At 38.9% G+C, this 24,010-nt stretch overlaps 1 protein-coding gene across 1 annotated transcript in view; it reads right to left on the bottom strand.

The window, feature by feature from the left end:
* Positions 1-24,010, bottom strand: part of esr2a (estrogen receptor 2a) — a 67,090-nt gene that overhangs the window by 22,204 nt on the left and 20,876 nt on the right. Inside the window, exons 2-7 of the mRNA XM_061987186.2 lie at positions 15,618-16,335; positions 13,284-13,444; positions 9,636-9,752; positions 9,251-9,559; positions 9,033-9,171; positions 2,608-2,741 (exon numbers count right to left, since the gene is read on the bottom strand). Of these exons, the coding sequence (XP_061843170.2) occupies positions 2,608-2,741; positions 9,033-9,171; positions 9,251-9,559; positions 9,636-9,752; positions 13,284-13,444; positions 15,618-16,024 (1,267 nt within the window). The 5' untranslated portion in view covers positions 16,025-16,335. The remainder of the gene's footprint in view (positions 1-2,607; positions 2,742-9,032; positions 9,172-9,250; positions 9,560-9,635; positions 9,753-13,283; positions 13,445-15,617; positions 16,336-24,010) is intronic.

The raw sequence follows: 24,010 nt of genomic DNA on the forward strand, positions 1-24,010 counted from the left end.
GATGGTTTATCACAGTTTGTGCAGAAATTATTTGGTTATGCAAACCAATTGTTGCAGCAGCTGGTCTCAGATGATCATGGAGGTGCACCTGCTGGATATGGAGGTCCTGGGCTGGTGTGGTTACATGTGGTCTGCGGGTGTGTGGCCTGTTGGATGTACTGCCAAATTCTCTGAAACGCTTTTGGAGACAGCTTATGGTAGAGAAATGAACATTAAATTCCCGGGCAACAGCTCTGGTGGACATTCCTGCAGTCAGCATGCCGACTGCACGCTCCCTCAAAACTTGCGACATCTGTGACATTCTGCTGTGTGATAAAACTCCACATTTCATAGTGGTCTTTTATTGTGGGCAGCCTAAGGCACACCTGTGCAATAATCATGCTGTTTAATCAGCATCTTGATATCCCACACCTGTGAGGTGGAATAGGATTATCTTGACAATGAAAAATACTCACTAACAAAGATTTAGACAGATTTGTGAACAATATTTGAGAGGAATAAGCCTTTTGTGTATATTGTAAAAGTTTTAGATCGTTGTGTTCAATTAATGAAAAATGGGAGCAAAAACAAAAGTGTTGCGTTTATTTTTGTTCAGTATGTTTTAGGACTAAAGCTGAAAATGTGCACCTATGCTATAATCTGATTTTCCTGGATAAAATAAAATCACTTAAAGAATCAATGATTTTCTGGTTAGCCAAAACAAAGGGTGTCCAAAGTAGGGATGATGTTTGTTAAGAAATTATCGAGTTCAAGCCTATTATCGAATCCTCTTATCGAACCGATTCCTCATCGAATTTCTTACCGAATCCAGAGTCATACCAAAGACTATAAAAATGGGACCCATTACCTCCCTGCTTGGCACTCAACATCAACGGTTGGAATTGGTGGTTAAATCACCAAAAATTATTCCCGGGCGTAGCCATCGCTGCTGCTCACTGCTCACCTCACCTCCCAGGGGGTGAACAAGGGTATGGGTCAAATGCAGAGGACAAATTTCACCACACCAAGTGTGTGTGTGACAATCATTGGCACTTTAACTTTAACATAATAGGTTGTTGTGTGTGCACTGAGTTCCAAAAGCTATAGATGCTATATGACTGGGCCGGCACGCTGTTTATATGGAGGAAAAGCGGACGTGAGTGAGGACAGCATGTGGCCGTTATCGGGTGAAGGTTTCAGGTGAGCGAGGACGCTAAAGGAACGCCCCCAGTGAGCATATAGTGCTGCTATGTGCGTTGTAAATAAAAAAAATTGCCGACAAACACATCACCAACATGGACGAGGTGCCGCTCACTTTCGACATCCCGGTGGAGCACACTGTGGAGAAGAAGGGGACCAGCACGGTAGCAAGAGAAGTCGGCTTTTACTGTTGTCCTAGCTTGCTATGCTAATGGACAACGAGACTGACTTTGAAAATGAGGAGAGGGAATCTGGCGTGTTTGATGGAGAACTTGCCCAGTTGTTCATTTCAGACACAGAAGATGAGGACTTTGATGGATTTGTGGATGAGGTTTGATCAAAAAATATTGTGAGTACATTGATAAATTCTTCAATAAAGTACAACCGAACTCAGCTTTGCTCCTGCTGCCTTTTTAAAACAGCGTCCATGCATGCTAGCGTATATTTTAAGCTAGCGTATTTTTAACCATGCCTGCGCCCAAAAATACGCTGCGCCTTATTTATGCTTTAAATACAGAAATAGCACCCGTAACTGACACGGCGCATTTTAATACGGTGCGCCATATGGTCGCGAAAATACAGTATAGTGGCTTCGATAACGGGAACCGGTTCTCTAAAAGGCATTCGAATCCATGGAATCGGTTCTTTTCTTATAGAACTATCGGGAGAACCGGTTTCGAAGATCATCCCTAGTCCAAAGTGGGGTCTAGAGGCCATTTTTTATCGGCCCTTAGCATATTCAAAAACACAAAATTAAAGAAGGCGTCCAAACAAAACAATTACAAATTACTAATTGCTTTTGGCTTCTATAACAAAACTGAGTTAAGTATTTAAGACTACAAAGCACATTTGGGCTTGCATTGGTTTCAGCAAGTTATTAAGTAAACAAAAGGCAGATAATATAAAAGTAGCTCCTACTTTGTCCTTTATGTGGAAAGAGTAAAAACAATGTAGTGAAATCCCAATAGAAGGCGACCGACCCCAATAGACATTTTATCTCTTCCAAAAAAAACGGCGCTGTGTCAAAGCAGCAACAAAAATACCCATTAAAATTGAACAAGATATATTCATTAAAGCAAAAAAAACATGTTTTGGCATTGGTTTGCAGAACTGTAGTCACAGGGCTCCTTTTATTATTTTTTTAGTTTTTTCATTTTGTGACTCACAGCTATTACACAAATAATGAGCCATGATGAAAGCTGTGCTGGAGGAGACGGTGCAAAAAAATGAAAAAAACACGACCCTGTTGAACTTTTTAGAGGCAAAGCTCAAAGGACAACGGGTCTGCAGCGAGGCCGATACCTCGACCCTGTTCACCTTCTAGCGGCCCAATTGCCACACAACACACACAAACATGCACATTTGTCCCACTGAACGGCTGGACGCTCAAACTTGTGTTGCAGCAGGTGTGTGTGTGTGTTGACTCACTGGAGTTAAGGAGGATCATGGCCTTGAGGCAGACGTACTCCTCTCTCTGTAGCTTGAGCTCCCTCACCCTGGACGTGGCGGCGACGAGCATGTCAAAGATCTCCGCAAAGCCCTGCACACAGCTGCCCTCTTCTCTACCACACAAACACAACCTTTGTCATTATACTGTATAGGCACCATGTATCAGTAGAAAGGTGACATGTACAATTGGAAATAACATAAATACACATTTGTGCTTCCACAATAATGGAAAAGTCATAATAATAATAATTGTTACATGACACTAACACCTGATGAAACTAGTTTCAGCATGCATGCACAAAATAGCGGTTCTTTGTCAGGTATTATTTAACTTAATCCCGTGATCCAAGTGCAATAGGCGACAAAAACAATAAAACAGGCTAGAACAGGCATCATAAAAAGCCTAAAATTGTCACGGCTGTGGTTGGCACGCAGCTAGCAAACACCAAATGACAAATACATGAGCTATGCTGATATGTAGTTGAATAAAAAATAAATAAAAATAAGGGATTTTAATTTATTATAAAATCACCTTTAAAAACAAAAACAATTATTATTGGCCTTTTCAACTATTTTCTGGTACGCCGCCCCTAGGGAGAAGACCATTTTTTAAGCTTGCTCAGTCATTTCATCCTTGATGTTACAGATAGCATCTTTAGATAAGAATACAAAATCTCCTATTTGTCATATATACATGAGGGGTGTCAAAAGAAAAAAAACATTTTAGAATGAATCGCAATTCTTATTTGTAACGATTTTGAATCTATTTTAAAAATTCAAAAATCGATTAAAAATATATGTATATGTATAATGATAAATGGGTTAAACTTGTATAGCGCTTTTCTACCTTCAAGGTACTCAAAGCGCTTGACAGTATTTCCACATTCACCCATTCACACACTGATGGTGGGAGCTGCCATGCAAGGCGCTAACCAGCAGCCATCAGGAGCAAGGGGTGAAGTGTCTTGCCCAAGGACACAACGGACGTGACTAGGATGGTAGAAGGTGGGGATTGAACCCCAGTAACCAGCAACCCTCCGATTGCTGGCACGGCCACTCTACCAACTTCGCCACGCCGTCCCCCTGTTATTTATATGTATAAAAAAATTTTTTATTATATATATATATATTTTTTTTAAATATATACATACATATATTTTACTTTTTTTTTTACTTCATTAAATGTTTGGGCAGGATTTTCTTAAACAAGTTGTAAAGGAATTTATCACATCTATTCATCTATTTTATGGATTAGAAATGTAGTTAATCATAGAACTGACGCCCAATGTTATTAAAAAGTTTTGATTTTGAATCAAGAATTGATTCTGAATCGAATAGTTAACACCAAGAATCAAATCGAATTGCGTGGTGCACAAAGATTCACAGCTAATATACTGTACACACAGTTTGGATTTTTGGCAGCGATTTCTTCTTCTTCTCTTTCCATCGTCTTCATGTGCACCCATCTCTCTCGCGTTGTTGGTTTGATTTAATTAAGTACCGTAACTTGTAACTCACCGCGCTGCTGTCACATGCCTACCCCTGAGTCTTAAAATCGTTTTTTTGTTTACAAACCCCGTTTCCATATGAGTTGGGAAATTGTGTTAGATGTAAATATAAACGGAATACAATGATTTGCAAATCCTTTTCAACCCATATTCAATTGAATGCACTACAAAGACAAGACATTTGATGTTCAAACTCATAAAATGCATTTTGTTTTTGCAAATAATAATTACCTTAGAATTTCATGGCTGCAACACGTGCCAAATTAGTTGGGAAAGGGCATGTTCACCACTGTGTTACATGGCCTTTCCTTTTAACAACACTCAGTAAACGTTTGGGAACTGAGGAGACACATTTTTTAAGCTTCTCAGGTGGAATTCTTTCCCATTCTTGCTTGATGTACAGCTTAAGTTGTTCAACAGTCCGGGGGTCTCCGTTGTGGTATTTTAGGCTTCATAATGCGCCACACATTTTCAATGGGAGACAGGTCTGGACTACAGGCAGGCCAGTCTAGTACCCGCACTCTTTTACTATGAAGCCAGGTTGATGTAACACGTGGCTTGGCATTGTCTTGCTGATATAAGCAGGGGCCTCCATGGTAACGTTGCTTGGATGGCAACATATGTTGCTTCAAAACCTGTATGTACCTTTCAGCATTAATGGCGCCTTCACAGATGTGTAAGTTACCCATGTCTTAGGCACTAATACACCCCCATACCATCACAGATGCTGGCTTTTCAACTTTGCGCCTATAACAATCCGGATGGTTCTATTCCTCTTTGGTCCGGAGGACACGACGTCCACAGTTTCCAAAAACAATTTGAAATGTGGACTCGTCAGACCACAGAACACTTTTCCACTTTGTATCAGTCCATCTTAGATGAGCTCAGGCCCAGCGAAGCAGACGGCATTTCTTGGTGTTGTTGATAAACGGTTTTCGCCTTGCATAGGAGAGTTTTAACCTGCACTTACAGATGTAGCGACCAACTGTAGTTACTGACAGTGGGTTTCTGAAGTGTTCCTGAGCCCATGTGGTGATATCCTTTACACACTGATGTCGCTTGTTGATGCAGTACAGCCTGAGGGATCGAAGGTCACGGGCTTAGCTGCTTACGTGCAGTGATTTCTCCGGATTCTCTGAACCCTTTGATGATATTACGGACCGTAGATGGTGAAATCCCTAAATTCCTTGCAATAGCTAGTTGAGAAAGGTTTTTCTTAAACTGTTCAACAATTTGCTCACGCATTTGTTGACAAAGTGGTGACCCTCGCCCCATCCTTGTTTGTGAATGACTGAGCATTTCATGGAATCTACTTTTATACCCAATCATGGCACCCACCTGTTCCCAATTTGCCTGTTCACCTGTGGGATGTTCCAAGTAAGTGTTTGATGAGCATTCCTCAACTTTATCAGTATTTATTGCCACCTTTCCCAACTTCTTTGTCACGTGTTGCTGGCATCAAATTCTAAAGTTAATGATTATTTGCAAAAAAAAAAAATGTTTATCAGTTTGAACATCAAATATGTTGTCTTTGTAGCATATTCAACTGAATATGGGTTGAAAATGATTTGCAAATCATTGTATTCCGTTTATATTTACATCTAACACAATTTCCCAACTCATATGGAAACGGGGTTTGTATATGGGGGGGGGGGGGGGGGGGACAATGCGGAAGAATATGAAATGTTCAAACGCAGCATTAGGGTGAAACAGTATTGTTTATTGAAATTTATAAATCAGTATAGATTGTCATTACTGGCCATAAAGTATTGCATACAATATATTGGGAATGGGCATTATGGCCTAAAATCTAAAATCACGATTTATATTGCAGCCTCCTGCAATAGTGCAATACGTACTGCATAATATTTTTTTAAATGTATATACAGTATATATACTGTGCGCTCATAAGTAAGTACAACTACGTCAGTCAAAGACCAATATAAGCAAGTCAAATAGAGCTTTTATGGACAGAATTTCCAGGCGCAGTCAAGGCGTTGAGGGGATCCGGTTTGGTGGCTGCAGGATTAGGTCTCTGCTTTTTGCAGATGATGTGGTCTTGATGGCTTCATCTGGCCAGGATCTTCAGCTCTCACTGGATCGGTTTGCAGCAGAGTCTTAAGCGACTGGGATGGGAATCAGCACCTCCAAGTCCGAGTCCATGGTTCTCGCCCGGAAAAGGGTGGAGTGCCATTTCCGGGTTGCAGAGGAGACCCTGCCCCAAGTGGAGGAGTTCAAGTACCTCGGAGTCTTGTTCACGAGTGAAGGAAGAGTGGATCGTGAGATCGACAGACGGATCGGTGTGACGTCTTCAGTAATGCGGACGCTGTATCGATCCGTTGTGGTGAAGAAGGAGCTGAGCCGGAAGGCAAAGCTCTCAATTTACCGGTCGATCTACGTTCCCATCCTCACCTATGGTCATGAGCTTTGGGTTATAACCGAAAGGACAAGATCACGGGTACAAGCAGCCGAAATGAGTTTCCTCCGCCGGGTGGAGGGGCTCTCCCTTAGAGATAGGGTGAGAAGCTCTGCCATCCGGGAGGAGCTCAAAGTAAAGCCGCTGCTCCTCCACATCGAGAGGAGCCAGATGAGGTGGTTCGGGCATCTGGTCAGGATGCCACCCGAACGCCTCCCTATGGAGGTGTTTAGGGCACGTCCGACCGGTAGGAGGCCACGGGGAAGACCCAGGACACATTGGGAAGACTATGTCTCCCGGCTGGCCTGGGAACGCCTCGGGATCCCCCGGGAAGAGCTGGACGAAGTGGCTGGGGAGAGGGAAGTCTGGGCTTCCCTGCTTAGGCTGCTGCCCCGCGACCCGACCTCGGATAAGCGGAAGAAGATGGATGGATGGAAATAGAGCTGTGCAATTTTTCAAACAAACTATGAAAGTTAACCATTATTTTGCATACACTTAAGCACATCGGCTTTTTTGGGAAGCATACCAGATCTTTCTGACTAATCACGGTGTCTCCGGCCGTGGAGAACACCTCTTAGACAGGAAGGTGGCGTGCAAACAGCCAGTCAGACGCCGTCTCTTCATGTGATGCATGAGAAGCATTAATTTCACGTTTACAGTTAATAGTGGCATGTTTTGCCACGATAGGCAGCATTAGTTTGTTAGTTGCCTGCAGTATTAACAGCAGACGTGCCGACTTTGACGCCGCTGCTGGTGGTAATTCACTTCCGTCTCGGAGGGGATCGAAAACGCGTCATTCATTCAAGGTTATTACATGCTGCTTATGTTTCTGCTAGTATTTTCTCAATTTGACGCAATATCCACTTTGCAATTACTACAAATGGCTCTCTTGTCTTCCTTAATAATAATTATAACGTCTGTGCTGCTGATTGGCGCCGTGCATGGTGACGTCATGCGTGCCCACAAGTATCGATAAGGGAATCTTTAACAAAACTGTCAAATGAATCCCAGGAATCGAAACCCTGGGAGCCGGTTCTTGCTGATTCTCATCCCTACTGATACCGATACATTGAATGATTAAATTTTTGATCACAGTTGTAACCACACAAAAAACAGGATATCAAATAAATTATTTCTTGTTATTGGCACTGATTTAAATACTTTGGTTTTTGCCTTCCCGTGTCCAGGGACATATTTCCTGAGTTTGTAGACGATAACAAAAACGACTAAATGTTTTATTTATTTTTTTAAATCGATCTAACCGCTGTCGCATAGCTTATATATCGATTACATTGTTACTGTCGATATTTGTATCGATCCGGCCACCTTTGTTTACATTCAACAGCTCTAGATTGTGGTTAGCAGTTAGCATATTGATGTTTCCCTCTTACACACATGCTTATCTGTACTATGGCTATGAGTTTTTTTTCCCTTGGCCTCAGTCTGGACCCCCTCTCCAGGGCCCAGGCTTAGACCTGTTTCTCACCTTTTTTGTAAGGGGCGCCGGAAGTTGGCAGACCCGTCAGCTATCCTGTTCTGTCTCCCTGTAATGTTTGTCTGCTCTTGAATGGGATTGTGCTGAAAATCTTCATTTCCCCTCTGGGATTTATTAAGTATTTCTGATTCTGATATCGACCTAGGGTGTGAAGTGTAGCAAGTTTAGCTATTCCTTATCATCCAGCAATAATAATACCTGTAAAAAACATAGTTTTTGCCGCCATTGGGTTGAGGATTGCTGATTTAGAAGCTGCTTTGCAGTGTGAGGGACATTAGCTGCTAGTGAGAACACTACATTGTGTTTGTTTGCTTGTCGGGACACAGCTATAATGTGTCATCAAAATGCATTATCACGATACAACGATAGTAATAAAAAGCTCTAATTTATATAATTTTAATCGTATATTGTCTATATCACGTAATACTCCGGTATATCTTGTTATTATCTGTATGCCTTGTTATTCCATCCTATAGTCTGAGATGTATTCACGGTGTTAAGGTTCCTAATTCACTTTTTCTTACTTAGAAGCAATAACACTTAATTTCTGAAGTGGTTTCTGAATGGGAAAATCTTGTTAATAGTGATAGCATTTTGGTGTACGCTACTGGAAGGATTTAAGATCGTTTACGTTTTATTTGTTGCATAAAAGCTGTATTTTCATGGCGGAAAGTGGTTGGACTTGCACAGTAAAATATTAAAAAAATAAGTGGTGCTTAAAAATTACAGCATATAAACCCCTTAATTGCATTTGGTTATTACTCTGTTATGCCATTTAATTGCATTTGGTTATTACTCTATTTAGCCATTTAATTGCATTTGGTTATTACTCTATTTAGCCATTTAATTGCATTTGGTTATTACTCTATTTAGCCATTTAATTGCACTTGATTATTACTCTATTTAGCCATTTGAATCTGCAGGTCCGTTCTAACAGCCTGACTCTCAATGTTCCCACAAGCAAGTAAGTTTTCTGCTAAGATACCTGCTCAGGCTGAGGTCTGGTGAAAAGATAAGTTTTCCTGGGTGGTTGACGGACCTCCACATCAGTCCTATCATCAGCACCTCCAGCCAGCAGCACTCTAACAGGTGCACCTGGTCTAGCAGTCCCAGCTCCAGAAACCCTGTGGACATTAGATGAAACATATCCCGCCCATAAATATTGCAAGTCAAAATTCTTATCACCGCATACAACACACCCACCTGGGATCTTCTTGGCCCAGCTGATCATATGAACCAGTTCCTTATCAGCAAGGTTGGTCAAAGACATCATGACGTTGGCTTCTGTCAGCGGCCTCTTCATATCCTTCATCAGGTATATCTCAGGTGGCTCCGCCTCCATTATCCGTCCTATGAGCTGCTCTGGGGTCAGCGCAGCGGGGTGGAGCTCAATCATGACACCTGCCACTGGTTCAGCTAACACCTTTTCTTCGTGAGTCCTGCTTTGTGACGAAAGAGCGCTCACTCGCCTCCTCTGTTGGTTCCTGTAGCTCCCACGCTCCTTACGCATGCCTGGACCACATAGCACAATATGAAGCTAGCAATAAAACAAACATAAGAAACAAAACGTTTTTGAAACATGTCCCACCACATTTGGTCATGCCAGCTTCATAGCATTTACGAAGGCGGCATGCCTGGCAGCTCTTGCGCCGGTTCTTGTCTATGGTGCACTGATTGGTTGCTGGGCAGATGTAGTCATTGTGGCCTGAATCAAAAACGACAGATAAAGATGAGAGAGAAAATAACTAGATTCAATTAGTTGGGAAATGTTGGTCTTTATAAAACATTCTTTGTGAAAAAATGTAAAACTCGTTTCCATATACTGTACAGTGGGAGCTCGATTTACAAACCCTTCATTGTATGAACTTTTTCATTTACAAACCACAGACCAATCAAAAACATGCTGAACCTCTGGCCTAAGGTTAGCATGCTAACATAAAAGTTAGCGATGCTAACTATAATTGTTATAACAAAAACATTTTGCATACTTACAAGTTAGAGACATGTCTGAAAATCTATGAATTTCGGGTTTAAATTATCTAAATTAGATAAAATGCTAGCATAAAACATTAGCATGCTTACATAAGAGAAGTTAACATATACTTATAAGATGCTCATGGTAGCATAACTTATTCATAGTCGCATGCTAATGTTAGCATGATGACATAGGAAAGGCTAGCATACCTCCAAGATTGCACAGAGTATCAAAAGCCAAGATATTTAGGCTTAAATTAATAAAATTAGCTAAAATGCGAGTAACACATTAGCATGTAGGAAAAGTTAGCGCACTTCTAAGATTGCGGCAAGTATCGAAAAGTATCGAAATTTTAAGGTTTTACACAAATTAAATGAACAAAATTGACAGCATAAAACGTTAGCATGCTAACATAAGAGAAGTTAGCATACTTATAACATGATGGTAAGTATCAAAATCCACGATTTTCTGGTTCAAACAGACAATAGCTAATATGCTAGTATCGAGCGTTCGCATGCTAGCACTTCTCCAAATAAGAGGAAATACCAAAAGTAGCGAGGCAGTTCTATAATGTTCCTGCGCCATGTCCGCTATATATTTGTATTTTTTAGTAAAAAATTGCTGAAATTTAAAAATTACTGATAGTTGACTTGGTAACATCTACAAAGACAGCATGTACGGAATGTACTAAACATGTACTAGACTATGGAACGGTTAAAACCCGTTGGGTATAGGCTGATTGATGGCACTAAATTGTCCCTAATGTGTGAATGTTGTCTATCTGTCAGCCCTGCGATTAGGTGGGGACTTTTGGTGGGTGTAGCTTGCCTTCTGCCCGAGTGCAGCTGGGATAGGCTCCAGCCCTCCCGCGACCCCTATTGGGACAAGCGGTGGGAGATGTATGGATGTATGTATGTATGTATGTATGTATGTATGTATGTATGTATGTACGAACCTTGTGTCAGTGTACCGTTACAACCCATTTTGTGCCCAGTAGCACAGCCATTGTAGGCAGGCTAATTGATCTACTGTGCTCATTCAGTCAACAAAGCAGTGGTCATTAACTACTGTGCTTAGTGCTACTTTGTGTACTTTTTAAGTAGTGTTTACCCTTTTTACAGCATTTTGCTCGCTCAATATGAGTCCAAAGAAAGCCAGAGACAAGCATCATGTGGTCTGAAACATTCAGGAATTATCCAATGCATTGTTGACACTGCCACCTCCCTCTCTCTTCCGCTGCACGCCAATAAGCTTAACTGACAAGGTAAAGTAGAGTTTATTTTTTAATTTCTAATCATTGTAGTGACCTGGTTGTTAAAGTTAGGGGGGTTTTGTGATTTAAAACTGAGTGCATCACAAGGCTAGTGACAGTATGTGTGTGTGTCAGCAGGGTGGCTGGGTATGAGGACAGTTCAGCCAGCTATTGTTGTTTTGGCTTTGTTATTATTAGAAAGTAAACCGTTGGCCAACAAAAAAGTAACCGCAGAACACTATACGACTATACGGTATAGTGTTCTGTGGTTACTTTTTGGTTGGCCAAGCGGACGTGACGACAGGCTGTCCTCACTCAGATCCGCACGGACCTGGAGGGGGCGTGCCTTAAGTCCCGCTGGAAATCGAAAGAAATTTGGAGAATGGTTGTCCCGGGGAGAGGCACTGAAATTCAGGAGGGTTGGCAAGTATGAGATATTCTCACTTCTTTTCTTTTGTCGAGCACAAAGAAAAGAACATTTTAGTTAAATGTAAGTTGTGTCTTGGATCAAAGATCCCGTCTACTGCCCAAAACAACAATTCAAATCTGCCTGGTTAGGCTTTGTGTATGTCACGTGTGCATTCCTTAGGTGAAGCCAGGTTTACAGCTATGTTGTTGATTGATTGATTGATTGAAACTTTTATTAGTAGATTGCACAGTACAGTACATATTCCGTACAATTGACCACTAAATGGTAACACCCCAATAAGTTTTTCAACTTGTTTGAGTCGGGGTCCACTTAAATTGAATTATGATACAGATATATACTATCAAATATATACTAACATCATAATACAGTCATCACACAAGATAATCATCAGGGTATATACATTGAATTATTTACATTATTTACAATCCGGGGTGTGGAATATGGAGGGTGGGGGTTAGGTTTGGTTGGTATCAACACTTCTGTCATCAACAATTGCATCATCAGACAAAATGGACATTGAAACCGTGTAGGACTGACTTGGTAGGATATGTACAGCAAGTAGTGGACACAGAGAGAGAGAGATCAGAAAGTATAAGAAAAAGTGTCTACATTTGATTATTTACAATCCGAAGAGGTATTATGTGGAAGGGAGGGTGTTAGTTTAGGGTTGTAGTTGCCTGGAGGTGTTCTTTTAGTGCGGTTTTGAAGGAGGATAGAGATGCCCTTTATTTTACACCTGTTGGTAGTGCATTCCATATTGAAGTGGCATAGAAAGAGAATGAGTTAAGACCTTTGTTAGTTCGAAATCTGGGTTTAACGTGGTTAGTGTTAGTGTTATTATGCTGTTTGTTACTTATGTATGTTATGTTGCAGCTATTTAAAATAGTTGTGTCAATTTATTCTGGCCTGAAATAAATTGGCCCTTTGAAACATATCTTTGTCTTTGTGTGTTGTATGTAGACCACATTGCTTAGCAGAGTTCAGTGATGCAAATGCATGTCAAGTTGATCAACAGATTGTATTATTCTTCAGTGCAATAACAGTACTGAAATGAAGGCTAAAAGGGCATTAATGGGAGCTTTAAAAAAAAAAAAAAGTAGAAGAAGTAACTAAATAGTTACTTTTCACAGTAACACATTACTTTTTGGTGTAAGTAACTGAGTTAGTAACTGAGTTACTTTTTAAATAAAGTAACTAGTAACTGTAACTAGTTACTGGTTTTCAGTAACTAAGCCAACACTGCCCTTTATTCATATTTACATGTTTCTTATGGACAAATTTGCTTCATTATACAAACTTTTACGTTTACGAACTATGTTTAAGAACCAATTAAGTTTGTAAGTCAAGGTTCCACTTTAGCATAAATTATCTCTACTCAGCTTTTCGTGACAGTGCATATGCCACTTACTGTTCCCACTCAGAAATTGACGCAAAATGTGCCAAAATCTACAGAGAAATAGCGATGAAAATGCAGAAAACGGCAGCAAAAGTGAGAAAACAAAGGCCTGAAATAGCATCAATAATGCATGGTATGCTGCTATGAATTTGCAAAACCAGTAGATGTGTTCTTGTGTCTCACCTTGTATGCTCCTTTTGAAGAAGGCCTTACACCCTTCACAGGACCACACGCCATAATGGTAGCCAGAAGCATAGTCATGGCAAACAGCACAGAAGTGAAGGTCTGCTTTTCCACCCGACGACCCCACAACATCCTCGCTGTCATGGGAACTCCTCCTCTTGCTAACAAACCAGCAAATTTACGATTTATGATGGACAACACTTGAAATGTGTTCATGTCACTGAATTGAAGTTTGCACCCAGTGTAGAGTATCAGGCATGTGCTGATTTAACCTTTGGATTTGGCTCTCATCTACACTACTTAAAAAGATAAATATAGTTCTTGCCCCAATGACTGGCGAGGTGACAGTCCATGTGCAGGTATAACTTGGACACAGACTATATTAAGCAAGCACTATATTGATGTTGTTCAAAATCAATAGGGTTCTTCTGCTACCTTATGCATTGGATTTGAAATGTATCAAAATCAATAGGGTTCTTCGTCCAACATAGTAAAATAATCAGGGATGCACAAAAAATCTATTCACATCTGAACCACAATTCCTATTCATCCCGACTCTAAATCGATTCATAATTTTCAAAAATCGATTAAAACAATCAATAGAAAAAAAAAAAATGTAATTTTTTTTTTTTAAGAATACATTTTATGAATAACCGTTGCATTTTTAGGCCATCTCATGCAACCAGAAGGAGCTTCTCTAACCTGTAACCTGTTTTGAAAAGGTTTCCTTATAATTGTTATACCAAATAATACATAGCGAGAAGTGAGAATCGTGTTGAATCGAGAACCGATTTCGAATTGAATCGTCACCCAAGGAATCGGATTGAATCATTGGGTGCCCAAAGATTCACACCTCTCGAATATTTGGATTCAATTTGTTACATGAAGAAAAGTGACAACAAATATAAACTGCCTAAAAAAAATTTCCTACAGATCTTAAGTTACATGGATCGAGTACATTCAAAACCAATACAGTGCTTGTTTTGATTACTATTAACTAGGGCTGTGAATCTTTGGGTGTCCCACGATTCGATTCAATATCGATTCTTGGGGTCACGATCCGATTCAAAATCGATTTTTTTTTTCAATTCAACACGATTCTCGATTCAAAAACGATTTTTTTCCCGATTCAAAACAATTCTCTATTCATTCAATACATAGGATTTCAGCAGGATCTACCCCAGTCTGCTGACATGCAAGCAGAGTAGTAGATGTTTGTAAAAAGCTTTTATAATTGTAAAGGACAATGTTTTATCAACTGATTGCAATAATGTAAATTTGTTTTAACTATTAAATGAACAAAAATATGACTTATTTTATCTTTGTGAATATATTGGACACAGTGTGTTGTCAAGCTTATGAGATGCGATGCAAGTGTAAGCCACTGTGACACTATTGTTCTTTTTTTATTTTTTTATAAATGTCTAATGATAATGTCAATGAGGGATTTTTAATCACTGCTATGTTGAAATTGTAACTAATATTGATACTGTTGTTGATAATATTCATTTTTGTTTCACTACTTTTGGTTTGTTCTGTGTCGTGTTTGTGTCTCCTCTCAATTGCTCTGTTTATTGCTGTTCTGAGTGTTGCTGGGTCGGGTTTGGTTTTGGAATTGGATTGCATTGTTATGGTATCGCTGTGTATTGTTTTGTTGGATTGATTAATTAAAAAAAAAAAAAAAAAAAAAAAATTAGATTTTTTTAAAATGAGAATCGATTCTGAATCGCACAACGTGAGAATCGTGATTCGAATTCGAATACATTTTTTCCGACACCCCTACTATTAACCATTGCAAATAGCGAAAATTTGACAATTCAGTATCAATCAATATACTTGAAGCACTTCACAATAGATATTGTTCAAAATCAACAGGGTTCTTGTGCTCTCTTAAGCATCTTGATATAGGATGCTTGCTCTGCCATGGTGCAATCTTCAAGTTCAAAAAGTGACACGGAACATACTAACAAAGTGCAAATTTGACCTTTTACCCCAGCTGCCCTAAGCGGTTTTTGACGGCATTAAGTTAAAAATCAATAGTGTTCTTGCTATGATGAAGTTAAACCATTTAAGAGCATTGGCGAAAAAATGTAGATAACAGAAAAATGTCAAAGTTCATACTGTATTCACTTGAATTTACACATCTTGTATTTTTCTAAATCAATAGAGGTCTTGTTATGACTATATTGTGTGGTGTAAAGTAGTGATCAATAAGTATTTGACTGGGAACAAAATTGTATATTGGGGAAAATCAACCGGGATCTTGCTTTTACATATATCAAGCACTGTTTTGATGCTTCGATGTAAGGGTCAAGATGTAATGCAGCGTCCTACCTGGTAGTCAAGTCCCTGTCCCCAGGGGACAGCTCCACCCATGGACTCTGCACTGGCTGGCTGTGCTGAGGCCGTACCTGGGAGGGGTGCAGCGGTCCCGGTGGGCCCACGTGGCCATGGCCCGGCCAGAATAAGGAGGGCCTTAGAGACTGGTGCACAGGGGAGCAGTCTGAAAGACCCGGTCTGGCGTAGAAGATAGTTGGACTGTAGAAAGGGATGGTGGTATAGTCATGGCTGAGGTCGGTGTAAGGGGAGGGGATACAGATGGGCTGGCTGGTTTCGAGGGACAGACCAGGGGAGGACGCGCTGAGAATGGGGGACAGGACAGAACAGACCACACGACTGGAGTCCACCTCCTGGAGCTGCAGGAGGGGCTGATCTTTGTCTAGAGGGGAAGTAGTGGCCATCGCAGCTACAAGGATGTGTCACTATGGCTGGAATTTCTCCATCATCCATGTAGGATGATTAGAAAATCGAAAACACTGATTTTTCAGGACATATGTGCTTACATGAACTGTTTAGTAATCGCTACTGAACCCTAAACAGTGCACAAGGCTTCAAACATGAGGCTTGTTTGGTTTTGACTACATTTGCTGTTGCATTCCAGTTTTAGGACGCATGCTACGATGCTAAAAATTAGGACCTGAGGTCCATTAAGGAGTTCAGATTTCAGGGCAGCCATGAACATCAAGAGTCATTTGGGCTGACAGGACATCCCCTGCAATGCAAACAAATGGCTTTGTTAAAAATGTGTCTGAAGTCACAGGGTTTTTTATTTATTACACAATGTCATTGTCTATATACAATGACTAGCAAAATGACACAAAACGATAGTAATTACAAATGGCAACATTCTGACTTAAAAAAAAAAACACTATAATAAATCATGAATATAAATTGTAGTAGTCAGTAGCAGTTTTATTTTTAGATCAAGCAGAGTGAAAAAATGATGGTATAATTCTGAGAAAAGCATTAAATCATGAAAACAAATGAAAAAACATTACAAAATTTGTAATTTGTTGCACCACCTCAGGCTTTTATAACATCTTGCTTTCTCTGAGGCATGGAAACAGAACTCTACATCAATTTTGCTTCAACTTTCCCTGATTGCTGTTGTCATATCAGCTTTGCAGGTTGGAGTCTTGTTAAGGAACATTTTCTTCGATTTCCACCACAAATTCTTAATTGAATTGAGATCCGGATACATTGACCTTATGTATCTTTCTTCAATTAAAGTGTTTAGTTTTTGCTGTATGGAAAGATGCATAGTCATCTTAAATATTATGTCATCATCTCCATATATATTTTCAGAAAATGTTAATGTAAACTTGTGCATATATAGAAAATGTAATCAATGACTGTGGAAATGTGCATGTTTTCTTCAGGCAGTCGTCTTCATAAATCTTATTGGAACGGCATCAAACAAAAATTCAGATGCAGATTCATGATTTATATGACTTTCATCCAGTCATCTATAGTCAACGATTACTTTTCCTTAGCCCAATGGAACCTTGGCTTTTTATGTTTAGGTTTTAATGACTGCTTTTGTTGAGTTTTTCTGTATGTAAATCCCATTTGCTTTAGGCGGTTTTTTACAGTTCGGTCACAGACAGTGACTCCTGTTCTGCCCATTTTTTTTGTTGTGTATTTTCTGTTTTCAAGACATATTGTTTCAAGTTTTCAGTCTTGATGTTTTCCTTGGTCTACCAGTATGTTTGCCTTTTACAACTTTCATACATGGCTTGTGTTGGAGCCATGATTCATGACATTCCAACCGGTGCAACAGCGCTCCAAGGTGTGAACACTCCTTTTTGACTGCTGACTAATGAACATATTTAATATGATGCAGGTGTTACCTTTGGAAATTAAAATTTACAGGGTGATTCCATCATTAAATCTCAGGATTGAGTGATTGCATTTTTCCACTCTGCTTGCTCTAAAAATAAAACGGTTACAGACTACCACAAATTGTTTTGATTCTTTTTCTTGACTTTGTGTTTCTTAAAGCCAGAAACAACTCTAGTTTTCTATGAAATTAAACAAATTAATGAACATCTTTCAAGTCTGATGATTCCAGTTTTTTCCAGGGGTTGTACAATTGAACTGTGCCCCCTCAGTGCCTTATATACCAAAACATTTGCACATTAATACAAACTGTAAATTATTTTTGAATGTCTCAACTACCATATTGTACATACTAAAAGTCTTTTAAATATCTACATTCACTTGTCCCCAACAACAAAACATTCAAGTTTTCCAAAATATGCTGTAAAATAATTCTATATATATTCAGATATTTTTTTTAATTAATTTAGACTGAACATACAAAAAAAATCCTAATAACATTCTGTCGAATGTATGTTAACATTAGGAGTGTCCAATGTCCAAAGGCCATCTTCATTTTCACAGCTTTTATTTTCTTGGCCATTGGCAGATTACAAAAAATATATAAAACAACATTATTAATGAGATATTTCATTATATAACACATTTTCTTCACCACCTATAACAAAAAACCTAATATGTGGACTTAATACACTTTCCTCAAATTGTTGTTTTACATCTTTAGTGTAAAAAACGATTGAAAGTGTCCCTCTATCCTCTTTTTTTTTTTTGATTTATTCGGTGGAAAAAGTTTGGATACCACCTGTTTACATTGTTTCACAGTTTTTGTTGTTTTCCAAATCTAACATCAGTTGCAAGTGGTGACACAAACTTGAAAATTAAGTTGTGAAATTGTATTACATTTTTCTGATGGGAAAAGTAGCACTATCTTTTGGACAAAATTAAAATCCTGGAGTCAAAATGGAAATTTTAACAGAAAATGATTACATTAGCCTATACTAAATTGTACTTGTGGGATAAAAAATAAGGTTTAAACATTTTCAATAGTAAGCTTTTTGTTTTTTCTTTGCGATAATTTTAAATATACACAATAGTTATATATTGTGAATGTTTTATTATACAGGACTCTGTTGAATTTGGTGTTTATTCATTTAACACAGCTAAAATGTATTGGGGGGGGGGAGAACCCTGAATGGAACAAAATGTCCTTTTTAATACACCACTTAAGTTTGCTTAGAGATACTTGCAAGTACTCTTTTCATTGGAACCCGCATAATAAAACTACCAATCCATTTTTGAACAGGAACATTAAATAGGCCCAACACCTGTGTCCTATCCTCTATGAATCATTTCTTCACAGCGACGAAAGGAAAAAGAAGCATCATATTTTAATGGGTTTTCACTTAGCCACCCTGAAATACACACAAGCAAACAGGCTTTTTAGTTATTGTGCAAGTCCAAACACAAAATTGCAAAATACGTCCAAAAGGGATTCTATAGTCACTATTAAAAGGGGTCATATTGTGATTTTTTTCTACATTTAAAACACTTCCTTGCCATCTACATACCATGTAATGGTGTTTTTTTTGGTGAAACTTGGAAAGTTGGGCCCCAAAGTCAAAATGGTTAATAACCCCTATCCTAGATGGTATAGCAAGACCAGCGGTCTCACCATGTTTTGCTGTCGGCATGTCAAGGAGACTGCGGGCGAAGAAGCGGAAGGAAACAGCCATGTCTTTAACTCCACACTAAAGTTAAACTTCTACAGAGTTTGTATCTCTCCTGGACGTATATTGGACATTTAAATTTGTATATTGACATTAAAAGGTTTTTCTATTCTATATCATGTTAATAACTCCACTGTTCTGCTGCTTTAACCCTGGCTTGTAAACAATAGGCTCAAACTGGCTATTCAGTAAGCTACGCCACGAGCTACATCACTAATGTAATAATGTATTATATTATTAACTGGCCCATTGCCAAACATAGTAGTCACTAATCTAATTAAAAGTAGTTTAGGAAAAGTGTTCTTTATACTGCTGGAGGATGGTGATGCTGTTGTCTTGCATTAGAAGGCTAAGCTAGTGACACAACAAATTGAGCGAACATTGCTAACATATTTAAACATTTCTAACCTACTATTATTACTTACTGGTTCATTGTCTCCTCCATTGCCATAAACAGTAAGCACAGAGCCCGTGATTAACAGTAGTTTTTCGGAAAATCCACTTTTTGTCTGTGGTTGGTGAAACAGGACTCTTCTTTGCACACACTCGGAGCAAAAATTCAACACATTGCCACGAATCATGAAAGTTAAAAGTAAGGGACTTTTTACTTCAGATGAGGCTAAAGGTTTGAGTAATGACTTGTGAAGGTTCAAGCAACCAACAATAGAGCATTTTTGTTCGTTGGGTTTCATCGTGGAAAAGTTGTGTCCCACTACATACATTTAAAATTGGGAACTCGCACAAAGATGGTTGGGTAAAATTTTACCACATATGAAGATACCAGCAGACGTCACAGGTCAGAAAATGTCACAGGATAAAGCAAATTCCAAAGGGCTTGTTTGGAAGAAGTATGAAGGAAGGCAAAATTGTTTTATAAATATCTTCATAATGCCTCAACGGTTTGATTTCAAATTTCAATCGGGACTTATGCAGATCCCAAATACTCAACAGCAGGTACCATCAGGTTAGAAAAGTAGGTTTTGCACTATAAGCCCCCTTTAAAGTATTAGTTCAAACTACTAAAACTAGAATTAGGGTATGCTTTTATATGTACTAGTTTTGTTTAATTCCAAGGAGGCAAAACCATTTCATATCCAGGTGGCATCTTGGCAACAAGTCTGATTAAGACACTTGGTAAGGGTTGGAAATTACCACAAAAAATGTCCCTTTCCCGGTGTTATTTTGCATACAGTATTTCACTTTCAGTGTGTACAAGTGTCATGGCAGAGAACATGAAATATGATTAATAATGTACTTTAAACAGGCACCATAGGTCAATGCACAACACACACACACACACACACATCACATCCCAGGAAAATAAAGGACACGTTGGTTTGCTTTTACAACATCTGATACAGTCAACCTAGCACAGTTAATCATTCCTGGCATGCCAGCAGTATTGTCTTCACTCAAAAAAAATGTGTCCTCCTTTTTGGAATCACACTGGCTTAGCTTCTTTCCTTCTCTAGTCCTGACAGAAAAAAAGAGACAAAGCCCTCTTTACTTGGACTTTGACAGAGCAAATTGATTTGTCAATTTAAAGGTTGGATGTTAAAAACTGTTACACAATGACAATAGCACTACAGTACAGTAAATTACAGAACTTTCACAGATCATTGAGCCTCTGATCACTGATTAGTCATGAGAAACACCCATTCAAAGATCACTACTGGAAAATAAATAAAGGAATATGAGTACGTGACCTCCCAAACACAAAGTAGTAATAGGAAAAAATGGTATCGTCCGAAACAGTGTTTCCTAACCATAGGTGCAAATTAATATCAGTTTCTCAGCTGTGGTCCGTATAGGCCGCAAGGGGACTCCGTTGTAATACACTTTTCCACCACTTGTGGCAGTAATGACTATCTCAGACAAACAGAAGAAGTCTGAAGCTGAAGTCATAGAGAAGTTCCTTAAAGGGAAAAAAACAGTTTTTGGGGGGAATTTTGCCAATATTTCACAATCATTATGAGAGACATGACGATGGATTTTTTTAATTTTTTTTATGTAATCTAAATATTAAATAAATACGATCAAAAGTCAGCTTACAATGGAGCCAATGAGAGCTGCTGTAGTCTGCCTATAAAGCCCTTACAAAAACATCCAAACCCCTCCATTAAAGTTTTATATACACACTGTAAGTATATATGTAATGTAGTAACAGGCACATTTAAAATAACATTGAATAGTTACGTATTTTGATCATTTGCGGCGCATTAATTTAAAAAACGCATCGCGTTTGGTTTTTTTTTCTTAATCACTTATCATTACTCACTGCAGACTTCATGAGAGCCAACAAACATAATAAAACATCACTTACTGTACATTGTCTGCTGTCATTAGGATGCAGACTGCTAGGATGTTTATATATTTAGGTGAAGAATGTCTCATGATAATCCTCGTGAAGAAAAAGGGGTGGACCAAGTGTCTTTTTGTGTCGTTCTCGCCATTTCCGATCTTAAATGGCTGTCAAAGTGTACCAACATGTTGGAATATGTCCTCAGACTTCTTCTATCCAGGTGAGAAACATGATTTATGATCTAGAATAAACTTCCAAGGAGCAAGGAAGCGAGGAAACACCTCGCCAATTGATAATGTCGAAAATGTACACAAGCTTGTGCTGCTATGAATAGCTTGTCTGTGTTAGCGCTTATAATAACAACAATATCACTACTCCTTGGTTAATATTCATATCCTGAAATGTAAAGGGAGTTTTCTTGGCGCTTTTTGAATGGTTTTTAAATTGAGTTTTATGGGCAGATTAGAGGACCTCCAATTGGCTCTGCTGTAAGCAGACTTTTATTTACGTTTACAAGTTAAAATGAATTTTTTTAAATATCAATCCGTCGTCATGTCTTTCATAATAATTGTGAACGATAGGCAAAATTCCCTCAAAAAAGGCAGTTCCCCTTTAAATGTAAAAATTATGACTAAAATGGTGAGGCTGTATTTTCATTTTCACTTTGACAGTTTGAGAGCCTATATATTATCATTATTTATTATTAATATAGTTACAATTTATTTATTTTAACACTGCGTAATTGGATGTACATTTATTTTTCATCAGCTTTTATGAATCCCTTCTTTTTCAGTATATTTGATGAGTATTTTTATTTTTTTTAAATGAGCCTGACCGAAGCTTTGATAATAATATTTGTGATTAACACATGGTTTCATATCATTTGACAAAATGTATCCTGTTAAACTGTCAATAGGTTAGATATAATTATTGAATACAAGAAAATCAAAAGTAAGATTACTAATTCAGTGTTAGAATTTGAGTGGAAAATCTGAGTCCGGAGGACAAAAAGGTGAAAATAACCCCTGGTCTAAAAAATCTCGGTAAAAGTAATATCTTAGAACTGTAACAGTGAAAAAAGTCCAGTTTAGGGACTGGAGTTGGAAATTAGCATTAGCTATAAATTATCTGTACAGCACATCAGTTGCATTACTTGTTTTGGAACTATGTAAAACTGAATCATCCATATTCAAATTAAATTATTTTCGATTCCATTCACTGAAAACTGGTCAAAGGGTACAGTGCTGAAAAGGAACGTGTACCTATTTGACCTTTAACCTCAGCTATCTTTGCCAAAACTGAACCTCTATCACATTTGATGTCGACACGGCTCTCGTTCTGGAACAAGCAGTGAGAAGTTGAACAATTAAAAATGAGTACAACTCGTACACTACAAGTTGAGAGGACATTAATTGACAGTTGTTTCTGGTGGGGTCGTGCGACAAAGAACAGGTTTGAACTTTGGTCTCAAGTACCACAACACTCTTGGATTGACCCAAGGTAACCAGTGACCAAATGTACAGTATCTTACAAAAATGAGTACTGTATACCACTGACATTTCTATTACGGCAGATCTTCTCAAGAGACAATACTGTAGAAACGTTTTCCACATTGTGTTATGTTACAGTCTTATTGTACAAACCCCGTTTCCATATGAGTTGGGAAATTGTGTTAGATGTAAATATAAACGGAATACAATGATTTGCAAATCCTTTGCAACCCATATTCAATTGAATGCACTACAAAGACAAGATATTTGATGTTCAAACTAATAAACTTTATTTTTTTTTGCAAAGAATAATTAACTTAGAATTTTATGGCTGCAACACGTGCCAAAGCAGTTGGGAAAGGGCATGTTCACCACTGTGTGACATGGCCTTTCCTTTTAACAACACTCAGTAAATGTTTGGGAACCTACTCAGTGGCCTAGTGGTTAGAGTGTCCGCCCTGAGATCGGTAGGTTGTGAGTTCAAATCCCGGCCGAGTCATACCAAAGACTATAAAAATGGGACCCATTACCTCCCTGCTTGGCACTCAGCATCAAGGGTTGGAATTGGGGGTTAAATCACCAAAAATGATTCCCGGGCGCGGCCACCGCTGCTGCTCACTGCTCCCCTCACCTCCCAGGGGGTGATCAAGGCTTGGATGGCAACATATGTTGCTCTAAAACCTGTATGTACCTTTCAGCATTAATGGCGCCTTCACAGATGTGTAAGTTACCCATGTCTTGGGCACTAATACACCCCCATACCATCACAGATGCTGGCTTTTCAACTTTGCACCTATAACAATCCGGATGGTTCTTTTCCTATTTGGTCCGGAGGACACGACGTCCACAGTTTCCAAAAACAATTTGAAATGTGGACTCATCAGACCACAGAACACTTTTCCACTTTGTATCAGTCCATCTTAGATGAGCTCAGGCCTAGCGAAGCCGACGGCGTTTCTGGGTGTTGTTGATAAACGGTTTTCGCCTTGCATAGTAGAGTTAACTTGCACTTACAGATGGTAGCGACCA

The sequence above is a fragment of the Nerophis lumbriciformis genome, linkage group LG26 (genome assembly GCF_033978685.3).
Source record: "Nerophis lumbriciformis linkage group LG26, RoL_Nlum_v2.1, whole genome shotgun sequence".
Classification (NCBI taxonomy): domain Eukaryota; kingdom Metazoa; phylum Chordata; class Actinopteri; order Syngnathiformes; family Syngnathidae; genus Nerophis; species Nerophis lumbriciformis.